The sequence below is a fragment of the Ahaetulla prasina genome, chromosome 17 (genome assembly GCF_028640845.1).
Source record: "Ahaetulla prasina isolate Xishuangbanna chromosome 17, ASM2864084v1, whole genome shotgun sequence".
Classification (NCBI taxonomy): Eukaryota; Metazoa; Chordata; class Lepidosauria; order Squamata; family Colubridae; genus Ahaetulla; species Ahaetulla prasina.
This window is the reverse complement of record NC_080555.1, coordinates 7,637,501-7,657,841: the sequence shown is the minus strand read 5'-3', so window position 1 is coordinate 7,657,841 and position 20,341 is coordinate 7,637,501. Positions and strand designations below refer to the sequence as shown.

General features: G+C 44.1%; 2 protein-coding genes across 3 annotated transcripts in view; both read left to right on the top strand.

Moving 5' to 3' along the window:
- The first annotated feature begins 2,195 nt into the window (after window positions 1-2,195).
- Window positions 2,196-16,170, top strand: RIN1 (Ras and Rab interactor 1). Of its 2 annotated transcripts, XR_009152401.1 has the most exons (8): window positions 2,196-2,496; window positions 5,735-5,812; window positions 7,757-7,982; window positions 8,929-9,043; window positions 10,545-10,617; window positions 12,672-12,763; window positions 14,110-14,594; window positions 14,897-16,170. XR_009152401.1 is itself a non-coding variant. In XM_058160475.1 (7 exons), the coding sequence occupies exons 3-7, from the start codon at window positions 7,803-7,805 to the stop codon at window positions 14,526-14,528; spliced, it is 879 nt and encodes a 292-aa protein (XP_058016458.1). In that variant the 5' UTR covers window positions 2,197-2,496; window positions 5,735-5,812; window positions 7,757-7,802; the 3' UTR covers window positions 14,529-16,170. The 2 variants fall into 2 exon arrangements, 1 of the variants encoding a protein (XP_058016458.1); XM_058160475.1 differs by having other exon boundaries at window positions 2,197-2,496; window positions 14,110-16,170.
- Window positions 16,171-19,735: 3,565 nt separating this feature from the next.
- Window positions 19,736-20,341, top strand: part of LOC131186578 (uncharacterized) — a 20,084-nt gene continuing 19,478 nt past the window's right edge. Inside the window, exon 1 of the mRNA XM_058160301.1 lies at window positions 19,736-19,746. Within this exon, the coding sequence (XP_058016284.1) occupies window positions 19,737-19,746 (10 nt within the window). The 5' untranslated portion in view covers window position 19,736. The remainder of the gene's footprint in view (window positions 19,747-20,341) is intronic.

Here is a 20,341-nt window from a genome sequence, read left to right as displayed (position 1 = left end):
CCCCCTTCCCGGGAACAGCTGGGAAGAGTACTTAACTCTCCTTTCTTGCAAAAAAGGGAATTTGGAAGCTGCCCTCCCATCTGAAATAGTATAGCACATTCTCCTGCTTGAGCTCGGGACTGGACTAGAAGACCTCCCAGGTCCCTTCCAGATTCCATTCCATTCCATTTATTCAATTCTAGTCTAGTCTATCCCATCCCATCCCACTCCATTCCACTTTCTATTCTATTCTATTCTATTCTATTCTATTCTATTCTATTCTATTCTATTCCATTCCATTCCATTCCATTTCTATTCTATTCCTGTTCTGTTCTATTCTATTCTATTCTATTCTATTCTATTCTATTCTATTCTATTCTATTCTATTCCATTTCTATTCTATTCCTGTTCTGTTCTATTCTATTCTATTCTATTCTATTCTATTCTATTCTATTCTATTCTATTCCTTTCCATTCCATTCCATTTCTATTCTATTCTATTCCATTCCATTCCATTTCTATTCCTATTTCTATTCTATTCTATTCCTATTTCTATTCTATTCTATTCCATTCCATTCCATTTCTATTCCTATTCCTATTCCTATTCCTATTCTATTCTATTCTATTCTATTCCATTCCATTCCATTTCTATTCCTATTCCTATTCCTATTTCTATTCTATTCTATTCCTATTCCTATTCCTATTTCTATTCTATTCTATTCTATTCCTAATTCTATTCCTAATTCTATTCTATTCTATTCTATTCTATTCTATTCTATTCTATTCTATTCTATTCTATTCTATTCTATTCTATTCCATTCCATTCCATTCCATTCCAATTTCTATTCTATTCTATTCCTATTTCTATTCTATTCTATTTCTATTCTATTCTATTCTATCCTATTCCATTCCATTCCATTCCAATTTCTATTCTATTCTATTCTATTCTATTCCATTCCATTCCATTCCATTCCATTCCATTCTATTCCTATTTCTATTTATTCCATTCCATTCCATTCCATTCCTATTTCTATTCTGTTCTATTCTATTCTATTCTATTCTATTCTGTTCCATATTTTCTATTCCATTCCATTCCATTCCATTCCATTCCTTCATTCGATGCTTCCTCAATTCACAGATGCCTCCATCTGTGGCCTCTGGATCTTTGAGTCCCTGGGCTTGGAAGCCCAGAGGTTGGGCTAGAGCATCAAGATGACCGCAAGAAGCGATAATGCCACTTTATACTGCATATACTTGGAATACCACGTCCGGTTTTGGTCACCACTACACACACACACACACAAAAAGATGTTGAGTTGAGATCTGAGAAAGAGTGGAGAGAAGAAGAACAACGGATGGCAACGAATCCAGGAAAGAAGCAATCTGGAATTAAGGAGAAAATTTCCTGACAGTGAGAACAATTAAACCAGTGGAACAGCTGGCCACCAGACGTTGTGGGTGCTCCATCACTGGAGGTTTTTAAGAAAAGACGGGACAGCCACTTGTCTGAAATGGCAGAGGGTCTCCTGCTTTGCAAGAGGGTTGGACTAGAAGACCTCCAAGGTCCCTTCCTATTCCATTCTATTCTATTCTATTCTATTCCATTCTATTCTATTCTATTCTATTCTATTCTATTCTATTCTATTCTATTCTATTCTATTCCATTCCATTCCATTCCATTCCATTCTATTCTATTCTATTCCATTCCATTCCATTCCATTCCATTCCATTCCATTCCATTCCATTCCATTCCATTCCATTCCATTCTATTCCATTCCATTCCATTCCATTCCATTCCATTCCATTCCATTCCATTCCATTCCATTCCATTCCATTCCATTCCATTCCATTCTATTCTATTCTATTCTATTCTATTCTATTCTATTCCATTCCATTCCATTCCATTCCATTCCATTCCATTCTATTCTATTCTATTCTATTCTATTCCATTCCATTCCATTCCATTCCATTCCATTCTATTCTATTCTATTCTATTCTATTCTATTCTATTCTATTCCTAATTCCTAATTCCAATTATAATTTTAATTCCAATTATTCTAATTCCATTCCTTACAGCCCCAAAGCCTTTCCTGGGAAGTTTTCCTTTGCAGCCGCTTCGCCCCCCCACTTCCCCCCCTCCCAAAATCTTTGCTACCTGGCACTTTCAAAGCCCCCATCGGTGTTGGCATCAGGTGAGGCTGCTCAACTTTCCCAAACTTGGTTCACTGGAATAAAAATAAATTCTTTATTTTTTAAAAAAATGGGATGGGCAGGCCCCAGGCTGCCACCCACCTCTTCTCCTCGCCCGGCTGCCAGCTGCCTGCCTGGGCCTCGCCCTCCCTTTGGGAGGCAGCCTGGATATGTGTGTGTGTGTGTGTTTGTGTGTGTGTGTGCTGACAACCTCACTTCCCTGGGTGTGCGGAAAGCAGAACTGGGGGAAATCACGTGGAACAGGGGAACGAAGGCAAACCGATGGGACTCCCGGTGAAGGAGCAGCCCTGAAGGAGGTTCGGATCTGGTGAGAAATTTTGCAACTCTTCACTTTTCTATTTTGTAAATTTCTCTTTCTTTCTTTCTTTTGGGGTGTCAGTTTCCCCAGCTGGGAAAGTCTGCAGCCCTGCGAATTCCCAGGCAGGGAGAGAAGGGGGCAGGATGGCTCAAAGGTTAGAGCCACAAAAATGGGGGGGGGGTGTTTTCCTGAGATTTTCATATTTAATTTTTTTATTAATTTTACTCCAACACAACACAACACAAACATATATATACATGGAACGAAACTGACATGTAATTGGAAAACACATATTATGTTGTGTTGTGTTGTGTTGGAGTAAAATTAATAAAAAGTTTGGATATGAGATTTTATTATTATTATTATTATTAGGCAGAAATCAGGTTTCTGGATCCAGTTGGCTGGGATTTTAGGAGCTGTGCAAAGGGCTATTATTGGGGCGATAAGAGTGGCTGGGAAGGATGGGGGGCATTTTTAACTTGGGGAGGGGGGGGCTTTTGAAAAAACAGGGGAAGGGGGAAAACGGGAGAGAAAAGCTGCTGGGAGGGTTTTGTTTTGTTTTTTTATTCTTGACTTTACTGACGTTTGCTTAAAGATTTGACAGATTTCAAACGGGAGGTTTTGCAATTGTGTGTGTGTGTGTGTGTGTGTGTGTGTGTGTGTGTGTGTGTGTGTGTGTGTGAAGCAGCGCTGGGGGTCTTGCCAGGCTGGGAACGATGGGTGTGTGGTTGTTGTGGTGCCTGGCTCAGGTGGCTCAGTGGCTAAGGCGCCCAGCTTGTCGATCAAAGAGGTCGGCAGTTCAGGCGGTTCGAATCCCTAGCATAGGCCTCCTGCCTGAGCAGGGGGTTGGGCTAGATGACCTCCAAGGTCCCTTCCAACTCTGTTAGCTGTTGTTATCTGTTGTTATTCTCCCCCCCACCCCACCCCACTCTACCCACATCAAGAGGGGGATTTGCAACTGAGCAGAGAAAGAGTATCGGAAAGCTGGATATCCGCACCACGCGTGAATTCCCACAACACGGGTCACGTTCTCTCGGATCCCGCTTGTGGCTCCCACGCACAGCCCCTCAGTCCATCATCCCCTTTCCTCGCGACCCTTGAGGACTACACTCCCCATCGGGCACAGCAGGGCATTTCTATGGGTTGTTGTTGGGTGTGTGTGTGGAGGTTGGTCCAGAGGCTGCGCAGGTGATCCAAGCATCTCCTCCCCACCATAATGCCAGAGAGGTTGGGGGGGTGGATCTTCTGCTGTGGGGGGGAAGCGAGGTCATCACCCACGGGGGAGCGGGGAGGGAAGTCATTTTTAGCCTGGGAGGGGGCATTTTTACTGAAGAACTGCCCCCCACTCTCCTCCCCTCTTTCCCAGCAACGTGGAGCAAAATTCACGTTTTCCCAGGTGTGTTTTGTACAGTGGAGGCCTTCTCCCTCCTTAAGGGTTGTGCGATATCCTCCTTGCCAGCCCCACTGAACCAGCTAAACTAATCCGCTCGAGGGTGTGGAGGGAGCGATGGAAGGGGGGGGGGAGGAAACGGATGCTCTCCCCTCCCTAAAAATTCTTTCCAGCGTCCTCACCTGGGCACACCTGGCTGAGATTAGGAATGCGAAGGGGAGGGGGAGGAGGGAATAGGCAGATCGGGTTAGGTTTTGGTCCCAAGGTTTTTCCTCGAGCCGCCTGGCCTTTGGTCCTCCCTGCAGCCCTGCAAGGTAGGCCAGGCCATGAGGGCCAACTCTGACGGGAACGCTGGGAAGGATTTGAACCCGGTTCTGCCAGGCTCAGTTCGGTCCGTGCGCGCGCACGACGCGTTTAAAACCAGGTTGGAGGTAAAATCTCCAACCTGAGCTCAGCCTGGAACTGTTCATGAGAAAAGAGAAATACAGGTAGCCTTCCGCTTACGACCGTTCGTTTAGTGACGGTTCTTGGGGAAAAGGGACTTACGACCATTTTTTCATACTTACGACCGTCGTGGCAGCCCCGTGGTCCGGAGATCAAAATCTGGATGCTGGGCAAGTGACTCATATTTATGACGGTCGCAGTGTCCCGGGGTCACTTTTGCGACCTTATGACAGGTAAAGTCAAAGGGGAAGCCAGATTCACTTAACAACCGCGGCAAGTAAGGTCATAAAGTGGGACAAAACTCACTTAACAACTTGTCTTGCTTAGCAAGAGAAATTTTGGACTTAAATGTGGTCGTAAGTCGAGGATTACTGTATTTCATAGGGAGAGCCAGTTGGGTCTAATGGTTGAAATATCAGGCTAGAAACTGGGAGACTGAGAGTTGTAGTCCTGCCTTAGGCATGAAAGCTGGTTGGGTGTCTTTGGCCAATTACCAGGCGACAGTGAATTCTAGTCTTGTCTTAGCCCAGAAAGCCAACTGGGTGATTTGGGGCCAATCACCAGGAGACGGGGAATTCTAGTCCTGCCTCAGGCATGAAAGCCAACTGGGTGACTTTGGGCCAATTACTAGGTGACAGTGAGTTCTAGTCTCACCTTAGCCACAAAAGCCAGCTGGGTGACTTTGGGCCAATCACCAAGAGACGGTGAGTTCTAATCCCGCCTCAGGCATGAAACCTAACTGGGTGACTTTGGGCCAATCACTAGGTGACGGTGAGTTCTAGTCTCGCCTTAGCCACGTAAATCAGCTCAATGACTTTGAGCCAGTTCCTCTCTCTCTCTCTCTCAGCCCAGTCTACCTCACAAGGCTGTTGTTATGTGGGGAAAGTAAGAGGAGAACGGCGCGTTGGATATGTTCGCCACCTTGAGTTATTAGGTAAAAATAATAAAAGGCAGGTTCCAAATAAATAAATAAATAAATGTAAATAAATAAATAATCTGCTGTTCACTGCGGGAGGGAAGAGAAGTTTTCCTACACAAATAGTTCCGTCTTCAGCCAAGATGCCCAGCAAAGCGTGGGCGAGCTTCTGTGCCGAAGATCCTCCAATCTAAAATGAATTTTGTTTTATTTTTTGGGCGAGAGGCGGGGAAAAAAAAAACCCCCCAAAACCCCCATCAGATCCAGTCATTCATTTTTTCCGATTACATTTGATGCCTCGGAGGGAGATGCCGATGAAAAAGCACGACACATTCATGCTTTTCCCTCATCCCCCTCCCCACCCCAATTCCTTAAACGGATTTTCTCCCCACCCACCCCCCAAAAAAATGGGCAATTCTTTTTAAATATTTTCTTTCTGCTTTTTTCCTCGCTCTCTCTCTCTCTCTCTCTTTTTTTAATTTTGTTTTTTTTTCCAGATTGTGCTTCCACGTGGACCCCTGCCATGGGGCTGACTCATAGTCTCTCGCCCCCGCTGTGTTTTGCAACGGCTCAAGGTTGGTACCGCTCAGCCGAATGCTGAACTTCCCCCTCCTCTCACACACACACACACACAAACACACACTGGTTGTGACTCCACCAAAGATAACAAGCAAGCTTTTTGCTCTGATTTTAGGGATTTTAGGAACAGTCGTTCCTCTTTCAAAGTGGTTTTATTAAGGGGGAAAAGCCTCAAAATTGAGGAGGTGGGAAAATGCTATTTTTTTGCTCGTGTTAGCCTCCTTTCCTAACCGTAGAATAGGAAGATAGAAAACGGAAGAGTTGGAAGGGACCTTGGAGGTCATCTAGGCCATCCCCCCCGCCCCCGCCTAAGCAGGAAATCCTACACACCATTTCTGAACAGTTTAACAGAGTTGGAAGGGACCTTATAGGTCATCTAGCCCAACCCCCCACCCACCCAAGCAGGAGACCCTACATCATTTCTGACAGATGGCAGTCCAGTCTCTTCTTGAAATCTTCCAGGGATGAAGTTCCCACAACTTCTGAAGGCAACTTCTGTTCCATGGGTTGATTGTTACTCACTATCAGAAAATGTCTCCTTATTTCCAGGTGGAATCTCTCCTTGATCTGTTTCCAGCCCTTATTCCTTGTCTGGCCTTCGGTGCTTTGGAAAATAAGTTGACCCCCTTCCTCCTCTCTGTAGCAGCCCCTCAAATATTGGAAGATGCTCTCCTGTCTCCTCTGGTCCTTCTCTTCACTAGACTAGCCAGGCCCTGTTCCTGCAACTGTTCGTTGTATGTTTTAGCCTCCATTCCCCTAATCCTCTTGGTTGCTCTTCTCTGCACTCTTTCTAGAGTCTCAACATCTTTTTATAGTGTGGTGACCAAAACTGGATGCAGTACTCTAGGTTCGGTTTTACTAAGGCTTTATAGAGTGGTATTAGTACTTCCCTTGATCTTGATCGCATCCCACTGTTAATGCAATTTAGGATTGCAATGGCTTTTTTGGCTGCAGCAACACCCTGCTGGCTCATATTTCATTGGTTGTCCGCTGAGACGCCAAGATCCCTCTCATAGTTGCTGCCTGGTTTGCAGATACAGATTAACAGAGTTGAAAGGGACCTTGTAGGTCATCTAGTCCAACCCCCCACCCAAGCAGGAGACCCGACACCATTTCTGACAGATGGCAGTCCGGTCTTTTCTTGAAAGCCTCCAGTGATGAAATAACAGGATAACAGAGTTGGAAGGGACCTTGTAGGTCATCTAGTCCAACCCCCCACTCAAGCAGGAGACCCGACACCATTTCTGACAGATGGCAGTCCGGTCTCTTCTTGAAAGCTTCCAGGGATGAAGCTCCCACCCGATCTATACAGTAGGTGGCCAAAATTGTGGAAACCTTTTGGGAAAAATGTATTTTTGAGGTTTGATGGCTAATAACACCATTTTTGGGGGGAGTTTCAAGGTAATCCTATTCCACTGCTGGAATAGCTCAGACCTTCACCCAATTGAAAAACTATGGAGCCATCTAAAGAAGCTGGTTAGTCAGAAGCGACCCAGCAATAAAACCCAGTTAATAGAAGCCATCTTTCAATCTTGGTTTCACATGATAACAGCTGCAGAACTCAAAGACTTGGTTCATTCCATGGGAAGATGCTGTAAGGCCGTCTTTCATGCTAAAAGTTACCCAACGAAGTATTAACTGACATGGGGACAATTTTTGTATATCTCGTTTTTCCTACATGTTTCCCTTTTCTTCTTCGTACCGTAACTGCTATTCTAATAGTAAACCCTTCATAAAAGTTATTGCATTACATTCTCGATTCAATTATCTTTCCATTGATATATAATTTTATGGTACTACTGCCCCCCCCAAAAAAGGGGTGTTATTAGCTAGTTTTAGAAAATACACTTTCCCCAAAAGGCTTCCACAATTTTGGCTACTACTCTACGCGTACTTTTGGGTTTTCTTGCCTCAGTTTAAGACTCGTTCATCTTTTCTAGCTCTCCCAAGGATTTAGAGAAGCCAGTCCATCATTTCCTGACCGGAATGACCTCCAACTCAGCCTATGACTACCCCGAGCCCTACGCCAACCCCCGGCAAGGAGCTGAGCCCCTGCCCCAAAACATTAGCCTCGTGGGACGACTGAGGCTTACCCAACCCATTTGGCTTCAGTTGGGCATCAATTCAGCCACGGCCCTCCACATCTTGCAACGGGAACCAGGAGGGGTAAGGACTGGGCTTAGAACCTGGGAGGTGTGAGTGGCCAGCAAGAGAGCCTCTGAGCCTAAGCAGAGTGCCTTTTTTTTTTTTTAAGGAGGCCTCTACCAACTGACGTTCCGTATTAGAGCTCTGGTTTTTTAATTGATTTACTGTTTTTTTACTATTGTAAAATGTGTCTCAGGTTTTAACTGTCGTACACGTTGTCCTTGATGTACGACGGCCCAATTGAGCCCCTGTCAACTCGCAAAGCATGCCTGGCCTGGCTCTCGAGTTGCCATAGGCAAGGGGGGGGGGAATGGGAAAACGGCGAAGCAGCACGGCAGCCAAAAATAAAAGCGCATTCCAGACATATCTCTCTCAAGGCTGTCTCCCAGGGTTACTCACAGCGTCCGGAGGGGAGTGATTTCTACAACCTGGGAAATTGCTCCGTTGGCGAATGTGACTGACGACACACCCTCGTGGGGGAGGGGGGAAACAAGGTCAAGTCTAGGCCGTAAATTACGTAGGGTCAGAGTTGGCTTCACTTGGAACACACCGAGCTGAAGCTCCTAATAAATAACTGGATTTCTTTTGAAGCTTGGCTCTTAATTAGGGCATCCGTCGGAACCCTGACAGCCCCAAATGTTTGTTGCTAAGCGAGGTTAAAAGTGAGTTTTGCCCCATTTTACGACTTTTCTTGCCAGAGTTGTTAAACGAGTCACCGCAGTTGCTAAGTCCGTAACACGGTTGTTAAATGAATCTGGCTTTCTCACTGAGTAAGTCGAGGTCTTACCTGCACAGTAAAACTTCTCTAGCTGTGTGGCCTTCAACTCCCAGAATTCCCCAGCCAGCACAGCCCTTGCTGAGAATTCTAGGAGCTGAAAGTCACCTTTTAAATGCCTGCTCTCCATTTCCCAGAATTCCCCTTCTCTTGCTTTGCCTCTAACACGACCCGCTTTCTCGCGTCCCGCAGACATTTCTGGTGCGAAGATCCAACACACGCCAGTGCCAGGTTCTCTGTCTCCGTCTTTTGAATGATTCATCGCCTGCTTTTGTGACAACTTACCGTTTACACCAAGAAAGGGCAGGTAAGACTTGGCTGGCATTTTTGAAAAAAGTAGGAGGCTCTCATAAAGTCGGGTTGCCAAACTCACATGATTGAAACAGAAAAATAAGATTCTCTGTATGGTTTTTCTGTGCTGGACATTGATACGAATAGTCCTGGACCTACAACCATTCGTTTAGTGACCGTTTGAAGTTACGACGACACTGAAAAATGTGACTTGTGAATGTTTTCACAGTTACGACCTTTGTGGCATCCTCATAGTCACGTGATCAAAATTCAGACCCGTATTTATGACGGTTGCAGTGTCCTGCAATCACATGATCCAGGGGTGAAATCCAGCAGGTTCTGACAGGTTCTGGAGAACCCGCAGCGGAAATTTTGAGTAGTTCGGAAAACCAGCAAATACCACCTCTGGCTGGTCCCAGAGTGGGGTGGGAATGGGGATTTTGCAATATCCTTCCCCCAGGAGTGGGGAGGTAATGGAGATTTTGCAATATCCTTCTCCCAGGAGTGGGGAGGGAATGGGGATTTTGCAGTATCCTTCCCCCAGGAGTGGGGAGGGAATGGAGATTTTGCAATATCCTTCCCCCAGGAGTGGGGAGGGAATGGAGATTTTGCAATATCCTTCTCCCAGGAGTGGGGAGGGAATGGGGATTTTGCAATATCCTTCCCGCAGGAGTGGGGAGGGAATGGGGATTTTGTAGTATCCTTCCCCTAGGAGTGGGGAGGGAATGGGGATTTTGCAATATCCTTCCCCCAGGAGTGGGGAGGGAATGGGGATTTTGCAATATCCTTCCCGCAGGAGTGGGGAGGGAATGGGGATTTTGCAGTATCCTTCCCTCAGGAGTGGGGAGAGAATGGGGATTTTGCAGTATCCTTTCCCTGCCACGCCCACCAAACCAAACCACACCCACCAAGCCACACCCACGCCCACCAAATCATGCCCACAGAACCGGTAATAAAAAAAGTTGGATTTCACTGCTGATGGGATCCCCTTTTGCGACCTTCTGGCCAGCAAATTCAATGGGGGAAGTCAATGATACAGGTGATCCTCGACTTACAGCCAGAATGGAGGCCAGCATTTCTGTTGCTAAGCGACACGGTCGTTAAGTGAATTTTGCCCCATTTTACGACCTTTCTGTCCAGACGTGTTAAGTGAGTCACTGCAGTTCTGAAGTCAGTAGCACGGTTGTTAAGTGAATCTTCCCCATGTCGGAAGGTCTGTGTGATCACATGACCGTGGGAAACTCGACGGTCATAAATATGAGTCTCTAAGCATCTGAATTTTGGTCACGTGACCACGGGGGCTGCTGCAACGGTCACAAGTGTGAAAAACAGGTCGTAAGTCACTTATTTCATTGCCGTTGTATCTTCGAACAGTCACTAAACAAACCATCGTAAGTCAAGAGCTACCTGTATTTTGCTTTTTTTTTTCTTTTGGCAACAGATTTGCAGATGGAAAATAAACGGAGCTCTTTAGAGAAGCTAACAAGTCTTAATATTTTTAAAAAAATTTTCCCTAGCTATTACACTGGAAGGATCCGATCGGAGTTTTCCCACACTTCTTCATCTCGTTGCTTTTTACTGCTCGGTTCCGTAAGTGATTTTTAGCAAAACCTTTTGGGATTTTTAAACTTTACAATGCGGGAGGGGGTGGCCTGTGGTTCAAGGTGGCATCAAACACGCCCAGAAAGTGGGTCAGTTCACTAACCAAGTTAAGAGCCTCACGTGAAAGCATACAAAAGTGTACATAGTTACCGCTTCGCCGTAAATGATTTAATTTATGGTTTTGATCGTTAATGTCACGCCTCTGAACAACTGCTTTAAACCTAATTGTAAACCGCTTTAAACTTGATTGTCAAAAGTTCGATGTTTCTCCAAGTCTGGACTAACTTATTCAAGTGGTCTCAGCTGCTACAACTTCCACAGTTTTAAAATTCCAACTTAATTTCTGTAGACCTCAACCCAAGCTGCTTATCGCCCCTGTCGCATTTGAATTGTTTCCGTTCTGTTCGTTTGAATTTGTTCATTTTGGTTTGATAGATAGAGATAGATATAGATAATAGATAGATAGATAGATAGATAGATAGATAGATAGATAGATAGATAGATAGATAGATAGATAGATAGATAGATAGATAGATAGATATAGATGATAGATAGATGATAGATAGATGATATAGATTGATAATATAGATGATAAATATTGATAATAGATAGATAAATAGATAGATAGATAGATATAGATAGATAATAGATGATAGTTAGATGATAGATATAGATGATAGATAAATAGAGATAATAGATAATAGATAGATCGATAGATGATAGATAGATATAGATAGATAGGTAGATGATATAGATTGATAATAGATATAGATGATAGATAGATAGATAGATAGATAGATAGATAGATAGATAGATAGATAGATGATATAGATTGATAATATAGATGATAGATATAGATAATAGATAGATAAATAGATAGATAGATATAGATATAGATAGATAATAGATGATAGTCAGATAATAGATATAAATGATAGAGATAATAGATAATAGATAGATCGATAGATGATAGATAGATGATAGATAGATATAGAGATAGATATATGATATAGATTGATAATAGATATAGATGATAGATAGATAGATAGATAGATAGATAGATAGATAGATAGATAGATAGATAGATAGATATAGATGATAGATAGATAGATAATAGATAGATGATATAGATTGATAATATAGATGATAGATATTGATAATAGATAGATAGATAAATAGATAGATAGATATAGATAGATAATAGATGATAGTTAGATGATAGATATAGATGATAGATAAATAGAGATAATAGATAATAGATAGATCGATAGATGATAGATAGATGATAGATAGATATAGATAGATAGGTAGGTAGATGATATAGATTGATAATAGATATAGATGATAGATAGATAGATAGATAGATATAGATGATAGATAGATAGATGATATAGATTGATAATATAGATGATAGATATAGATAATAGATAAATAGATAGATAGATAGATATAGATAGATAATAGATGATAGTTAGATAATAGATATAAATGATAGAGATAATAGATAATAGATAGATCGATAGATGATAGATAGATGATAGATAGATATAGATAGATAGATATATGATATAGATTGATAATAGATATAGATGATAGATAGATAATAGATAGATGGATGGATGGATGGATGGATAGATAGATAGATAGATAGATAGATCGATATGAGTGGAGGGAAGGAAGGAAGAAGGGTAGGGAAGGGAAGAAGGAAGGCCTCTAATGTCCCTTCCAAGTCTATTATTCTGAGGAGGAGGAGATGGAGAAGGAGAGCAGGGTCTCCTGCTTGAGCAGGGGGTTGGACTAGAAGACCTCCAAGGCTCCCTTCCAGCTCTGTTGTAATTCATTAGATTCCCTTAACAACTGCAGTAGTTCGCTTTACAAAAATCGGGCATGACCCATGGAACATTGCTTAGTGATGGAAATTCAGGCTCCAACTGCGGTCGTCAAGTCGAGGGCTACCTGTAACAGGTTTCCGACTTTCGAGAGCAGCCTTATGGGTTTGGAAACTCTGGATAAGGTTCTCTATTTTATTCTCCCCTCTTAAGGGACGTCCTGCCTCTTGCGTTACGTCTCCCGCAGCCGATCTGGGAGGCTTCCACCTGCCAGGAGCTGGAAGCCATTGCTCACCTGGGACTAGGTGAGTAGCCCATCCTGCCACATCTCACCTTTGATGCTTCCTGAATTCACACACCTCCATCTGTGGCCTCTGGATCTTTGATCTTTGGGATATAGCATCAAGATGGTCACAAGAAGCAATAATGCCACTTTATACTGCATATACTTGGAATACCACGTCCGGTTTCGGTCACCACTATACACACACACACAAAAAGATGTTGAGTTGAGATCTTAGAAAGAGTGGAGAGAAGAAGAACAACGGATGGCAACGAATCCAGGAAAGAAGCAATCTGGAATTAAGGAGAAAATTTCCTGACAGTGAGAACAATTAAACCAGTGGAACAGCTGGCCACCAGACGTTGTGGGTGCTCCATCACTGGAGGTTTTTAAGAAAAGACGGGACAGCCACTTGTCTGAAATGGCAGAGGGTCTCCTGCTTTGCAAGAGGGTTGGACTAGAAGACCTCCAAGGTCCCTTCCTATTCCATTCTATTCTATTCTATTCCATTCTATTCCATTCTATTCTATTCTATTCTATTCTATTCTATTCTATTCTATTCTATTCTATTCTATTCTACTCTACTCTACTCTACTCTATTCTATTCTCTATTCTCTATTATTTCTATTTCCATTCCATTCTCTATTCTCTATTTTTATTTTTATTTCTATTTCTATTATTTCAATTTCTATTCCATTCCATTCCATTCCATTCCATTCCATTCCATTCCATTCTATTTCTATTTCTATTTCTATTTCTATTTCTATTTCTATTTCTATTTCTATTCCATTCCATTCTCTATTCTTTCTTTTTTTATTTCTATTTCTATTATTTCTATTTCTATTTCTATTTCATTCTGTTCCGTTCCGTTCCGTTCCGTTCCGTTCCGTTCCGTTCCATTCCATTCCATTCCATTCCATTCCATTCCATTCCATTCTATTCTATTCTATTCTATTCTATTCTATTCTATTCTATTCTATTCTATTCTATTCTCTATTATTTCTATTTCTATTTCTATTCCATTCCATTCTCTAATATTTCTATTTCTGTTATTTCTATTTCTATTTCTATTTCTATTTCTATTTCTATTTCTATTTCCATTCCATTCTATTCCATTCCATTCTATTCTATTCTTCTTCGAGGACTGCAAGATAAACCAACCTAGAATTTAGAAGGAATTTCCTGACAGTGAGAACAATTCACCAGTGGAACAGCTTGCCTCCGGAAGTTGTGGGTGTTCCATCACTGGAGGTTTTCAAGAAGAGACTACGGTCTTCTATCTTGGGTAGTGGGTTGGACTAGAAGACCTCTGGAGTCCCTTCCATATCTATTATTCTGCGTTCTGTCTTTTCTCTCTTTCTCCTGCAGAATTCTGGAATTCCACTCTCAATGCCAAGGGATCATCCAACCTGGGGTCTACATCCGTAAGGGACGCAGCCTCTCCAGCCCTCCCCCTCAGTGACCCCCAGGGTCTGCATGGGCCCCAGATGGGTGGGGAACAGCCCACGCGAGCCCCTGGCCTTCCCCCTGCTTCTCCCGACAGCCCGTCCCTTGAAGACGTGAGCGTCCGACGCCAGTATTTCAAGAACAACATCAAGGTGCAGGTTTCCACCGAGGCTGCCAGCCCCCTGTCCCCGCCGGCTGCCCCGCCGCCTCCCATTCCTGTTGGCCAGAAGAAGAAGCGGAAGAAGCAGACCCCTCCCCACCCATCCCAGCCCACCGCCACTGATGGGGAAAGCCAATTTTCCAACTCAGAATACTGCACAACCGGGAGGAAGGATTCCTAAAACGCAGACGTATTTGCTCGTTCAGCTCCCTTGGGTCAGCTGCTGTGCATGATGGGCCGAAAACAGGTGTGTGTGGGGGGGTGCCTGATGGGGAACGTTGTCCCTGTTCCCCGTCCCCCCCCACATTTGCTCAAGATGGGGAAGAAACTGGGCCCCGCAGTCCAGAATTACATTTCCAGCCAGGGATGGGCTTCAAAAATTGTAGCAAGGGGTTCTCTACCTGGTTGCTGGGTGGGTGTGGCCATGGTGGGCGTGGCCTAGTTGGTCTCCTGCACCAGGCTGGTGGGGGGGGGCGTTTTTGCCCTCCCCAGGCTCTGGAGGCTTTTGACTTCCCAACTGTGTTTGTTCTGTCTCCTTCCCCACTTCAGACCCACGAGCTGGCCTTCAGCCAGTGGATTCACGGCTCTTATCAGTCCTGGCAGAGAAATCGCAGCTGCCTGCCAAAGTTCAAACAAATGACTCACGTAGCAAGACTTTCAGCTCTTTGTGAAACGGTTCAGCTAATTTTTGCTTCCCGTGGAACTGAGAGCAGTCCCAAAGCTCCTTATATATCCTGTGGGGTGGGGCAGGAGCCCTTTGATGACGCCGCCTCTTTAATCTTCTGAAGCCCGGGTCAATCCAAGCTTGATTATTATTATTATCAGCTGGGTCTGAAGGCGTAGCCTGGGGAAGGGAGGAATCAGGGGATGATGGCCTCATTACATCCTCCGACTGGCCTGGTTCTGGCTCCTGGAGCCGGGCCAAAGGAATCAATTCTCCTGAGGTAAGCCTTACCGGCCCTTCCCCCTCAATCTCGGAGTCACTTTCGGGCATGGGGCCAGGTTCGGGGACTGGAGTCACAACAGTGTTATTCATTTAACAACGGGAGGGAATCCCTTCACAGCCGTGGCCAAAAAGGTCGTAGAAGGGGGCAAAAATTTCACCGAACGGCTGTCCCACTTAGCAACAGAAATGTTGATCCTAAATTGAGGACTACCTGTGCACGAATCAGAACTGCTAAGAAGCGATTTATCAATATTATTTTTTTTTTAAATGAATCAAAGCCGTTTTATACATTGAAAAATCCTAGAATTGCAGACTTGGGAGGAGCCCCAGAGGGCATCTAGTCTGACCCCTTGCTCAGGGCAGTTTCTACAGCTAGAGCCTTCCAGCTTCCATTTGAAACCTGGCAGGGCTGTCAGTTTGAAACATATACATGCTGCTTTTGAGTTTTCCGGAGGGAAAACCGAAGACCATTTGAAAACATTTTCTTAACTCGTTTCTAACAACGGCAGCTCGTTTGTGTTGGACAAAGTGGGATTCAAGAGGTATAATTTTATGTTTTTATATAAGCTTAGGTCAAATAAGGACATTTAAAGATGCAGTATCTAGTTACCTGGTAGTGTTTTGTGTGTGTGTGTGTGTGTGTGTGTATTTTTCCTTTCTCCACTTTCAGAAAATAAAAACAAATATTGATTGTTCTGTTTGACCTCTCAATATTTGAAGAGGTAAAATGTTGCGCTGTGGTTTGAACGCTTTTACTACTCAGGTTTTACTAGTGTTATTTGGCCTCTTGTCACTTTTTATAAATCTTGGGCGCAGCCTCTTCTGTGAAGAGCAGGCGTTTTTGAAACTTTTCAAATAAAGATCATTACTAAATGCACTCGCGTCTCTGTAGCTTGAATTTTATTTCCTTACTAACTGGATACCCGCTACGAAACTATGTGATGCGGCTTGATAAATCGACACTCACAGCTTGAAAATTAATGAGTAGTTATGGATCGGCCTCTCCTCTCCCTTTATTTATTTATTTTTATTTATTTAATTAGATTTTTATACCGCCCTTCTCCCGAAGGACTCAGGGCGTTGACAGCCATATAAATAATAATAAATAATAATTTATATAAATATAAATTTTTATAAATTATATTTATATTTATATAAATATAATAAAACAATAATTAAAAAACCTATCAAATACGGCCCTATATAAAATACATATAAAACAATAAAACGAATTGAATTAAAAACCCCAATAACAAGAATTAAAATTCTAAAATCCTACGCCAGTCCTGCTTGACGAAATAAATATGTCTTCAGCTCACGGCGGAAGGTCCGAAGGTCGGGAAGTTGACGGAGTCCCGGCGGGAGTTCGTTCCAGAGGGTAGGAGCCCCCACAGAAAAGGCCCTTCCCCTGGGGGTCGCCAGCCGGCATTGCTTGGCCGACGGCACCCTGACGAGTCCCTCCCTGTGAGAGCGCACGGGAAGGTGGGAGCCTTGCCCCACAGAAGCCTCCCCTATCCCCGTGATGGCGAACCTATGGCACGCCATATTGGTGGGCATGCGAGCTCGGCTCCGGCGCGCATGCGCACGCCGGCCAGCTGATTTTCGGGCCTTCTGGGCCCACCAGAAGTAGGGAAACAGGCAGTTTCCTGCCTCCGGAGGGCCTTGGGCTAATAGGGAACGCCAGTTTTTTTTCTCTCACCAGGCTCCAGAGCCTTTCTAGGAGTCTGGGGAGGGCGAAAATGACTTTCCTCACCCTCCTGGAGGCCCTCTGGGGGCCAGAAATGGCCCATTTGCCAACTTCTGGTGGGAATGATAGGAACATTTTTTGCTGCGTGGGGGGGGGCGCATGTGGAAAACGTGCGCATGTGCAGGGGGGCGCATGCATGGGGGTTGTGCACGCCTGCGTGTGGGGGGCTCATGGAGGGCACACGCACTATTGCATTATAGGGGTGTGCGCGCACTTTCGGCACTTGGCACCGAAAAGGTTAGCCGTCACTGATATATTCCAGGCCCCAAGCGTTCTCCAGAAGGGGCCAGACCACAACACCCATCATCCCCACCTGAACCGGGGAAAACTGGGGTAAACCAAGTCCCAGGATCCTCAAATAAATATTCAGTGTCTTCTTTATCTGAACTTTATTTTTAATTTTATTTTTATTGGCTTAGATTTGCCAAAAGTGTGGCAAACAAACAGGATTTCCTCTTCCGACTTACTTACCGGTAATTTTATTTAGTATATATATATACTAAATATATATATATATATATAGGTCTTTGGTTATTCGGGTTTTCTCCCGCGTAAAATTGGAAGTGTCTTGGCAAAACGACGTTTCTTTCGATTTTATATCCTTTCTTGCCACAGCTATTAAGTGAATCACGGTCATTAAGTGAATCTGCTTTTCCCGTTTTACTTTGCTTGGCAGACGGTTGCAAAAGGGGATCACGTGACCCCGGGACACTGCAACCGTCGTAAATATGAGTCCATCACCAAGCGTCCGAATTTTGGCCACCTGACCATGGGAGGGGGAAATGCTGCAACGGTCGCTAAGTGTGAAAAACGGTCCTAACAAGTCACTTTTTTCAGTGCCGTTCTAACTCCGAACGGTCGCTAAACAAACCGTTGTAAGTGGAGGACAACCTATATCCTGGAGGAAGACAAGACATTCTCTTCGCCGTCTATTTCCCCCACGACAACCTTGCAAGGTGGGCTGGCTGAAAGCAAATATCTTTCCGTTGTTGAAAACGGACTCCTTTTGAATCCCCTTTTTGGAAGGAAAACAAAATATCTTCTTAAAAGTTTATCTTCCCTTCTAAGTAAATCCAGGAATTCTTGCTTAATTCTTTGGAAAATTACTGTGACTACCTTCTGGCTTAGTTTCCCCCATCAGGCTGGACATGAGACATCGATTTTCCCAAAATAGTTTTTCCCCCAATAATTCTACTTTGGGGTGAGAGAAAAGAGGCAAGAACGGAATTCTCGTGAATGTAATTGGAGTGGCATTTTCATCACTTTCTAAAGAGGTTTTTTTTTCCAAATCTGTTCTTGCAAAGTTTGGCCCTATCAAGTTGAGATTGTTTGATTTATTGCTATTTTTTTTTCCCCTTAAAATTGGGTGGGTTGGTCTTTTTTTTTTAGATCTGGAGTTGCCCAAAAGTCTTCTTCAAGGGAATGGGGGAAATGCTACATTAATTCCATCCTTTCCTTTCCTTTCCTTTCCTTTCCTTTCCTTTCCTTTCCCTTTCCTTTCCTTTCCATTCCATCCCTTCCCTTCCCTTCCTTTTCCTTTCCTTCCCTCTCTTTCCTTTCCCTCTCTTTCCTTTCCTTTCCTTTCCTTTCCTTTCCTTTCCTTCTCTTTCCTTTCCATTCCTTCCCTTCCCTTCCCTTCCTTTTCCTTTCCTTCCCTCTCTTTCCTTTCCCTCTCTTTCCTTTCCTTTCCTTTCCTTTCCTTTCCTTCTCTTTCCTTTCCTTTCCTTTCCATTCCTTCCCTTCCCTTCCCTTCCTTTTCCTTTCCTTCCCTCTCTTTCCTTTCCCTCTCTTTTCTTTCCTTTCCTTCCTTCCTTTCCTTTCCTTCCTTCCTTTCCTTTCCTTCCTCTCTTCCTTTCCTCTCTTCCTTTCCTTCCTTTCCTTCCTTCCTTTCCTTTCCTTCCTCTCTTCCTTTCCTCTCTTCTCTTTCCTTTCCTTTCCTTCTCTTTCCTTTCCTTTCCTTTCCCTTTCCTTTCCTTCCCTTCCCTTCCCTTCTCTTCTTTCCTTTCCTCCTCTCCCTTCCCCTCTCCTCTCCCCTTCCTTCCCTACTCTTCCATTTTTCTTTTTTCTGTCTCCCCTTCCCTTCCCTTCTTCTTTTACCTTCCTCTCCTCTCCTTTCCCCTTATCTTTTCCTTTCTCTTCCCCTTTTCCTTTCTTTTTCCCTTCCCCGATTTCTGCACATTTTCCTTCCTTCCTTCCTTCCTTCCTTCCTTCCTTCCTTCCTTCCTTCCTTCCTTCCTTCCTTCCTTCCTTCTGTTCCTCCCTCCCTCCCTCGACTTTTCATTCTAAATATGAGTTCTCCTTCCGTTTTATTTTGTATTCCAAATTCTAATAAAGTTTATTTTTCTTTCCTTTCTTTTTTCTTTTTTTAAAAAAAAGGACTGCTTTTTTCCCAGATATTTTTCTTCCCTTCCCAAAGTAGAGAGACAAAAAAACTTTCTAGTTTCCTAGTAGTCAGAGTTAACTGGATGGGGGTCACTCCGCCGGACATCAGTGCGGGAGGGCTGGCGTAATTTAGCCATTAACCGCAATTCATCGCAAACCCATTTCCCAGCTAAGGTAAAAGGAGGGGGGCGGGCAAGGTGACATACGCTGATCTTGTCGGCTGCTGGCCGGCCACCGATATCGGTGAAATGTCAATTAATGATTAATCGGGGTTATCAGGTTGGAGAAGCTGTCAGACGGAGCCAAGCGGAGCCATGGCACGCAGTGAGTAGGGATTTGGGGGAAATTTGGCATGTGGGCACAGGGCGAGGTGGTGGTAGGGGAAGGGGGCACGAGAATCGGGTTACAAATCCGACCGCTACCCATACAGCTAGTCCTCGACTTACGACCCTAATGGAGCCCCAGATTTAGGCCGCGAAGTGAGCCCGTTTCTTCAGTCAGCTTTGCCGTCAGTTTTGCCTTTACGACCTTTCTCGCCACGCTTGTGAACTGAGTCAAATGCCGTGGATGAAGCGAGTGACCCGGTTGTTAAGTGAATCTGGAGTCTCTGTGGACTTGGCTTGTCGTAAAAGGGGGATCACGTGACACACACACACACCCCGGGATGCTGTGACCGTCGTAAATGCGAGCCAGTTGCCAAGCTTCTGAAGTTAACGGTCGTAAGTGTGAAAACTGGTCATAAGTCATTTTTTCCCCCAGTGACATTGTAACTTTGAACGTCACTAAATGGACTGTTATAAGTTGAGGACTACTTGTATGATGCAAAGGAATTATGGGGCAATGTTTAGAGGGGGCCAAGTATTTCTTAATATTTAACCCCCTGTTAAAGAAGAGGGGGTCAATCTACTCTCCAAAGCAC

Coding starts and splice junctions, on each gene's coding strand:
- RIN1 (XM_058160475.1), top strand. CDS start 7,803: ATGACCTCCAACTCAGCCTATGACTACCCCGAGCCCTACGCCAACCCC. Junction 10,618..12,671: donor GCTTTTTACTGCTCGGTTCC/GTAAGTGATTTT, acceptor TCCCCTCTTAAG/GGACGTCCTGCCTCTTGCGT. Junction 12,764..14,109: donor CATTGCTCACCTGGGACTAG/GTGAGTAGCCCA, acceptor TTTCTCCTGCAG/AATTCTGGAATTCCACTCTC.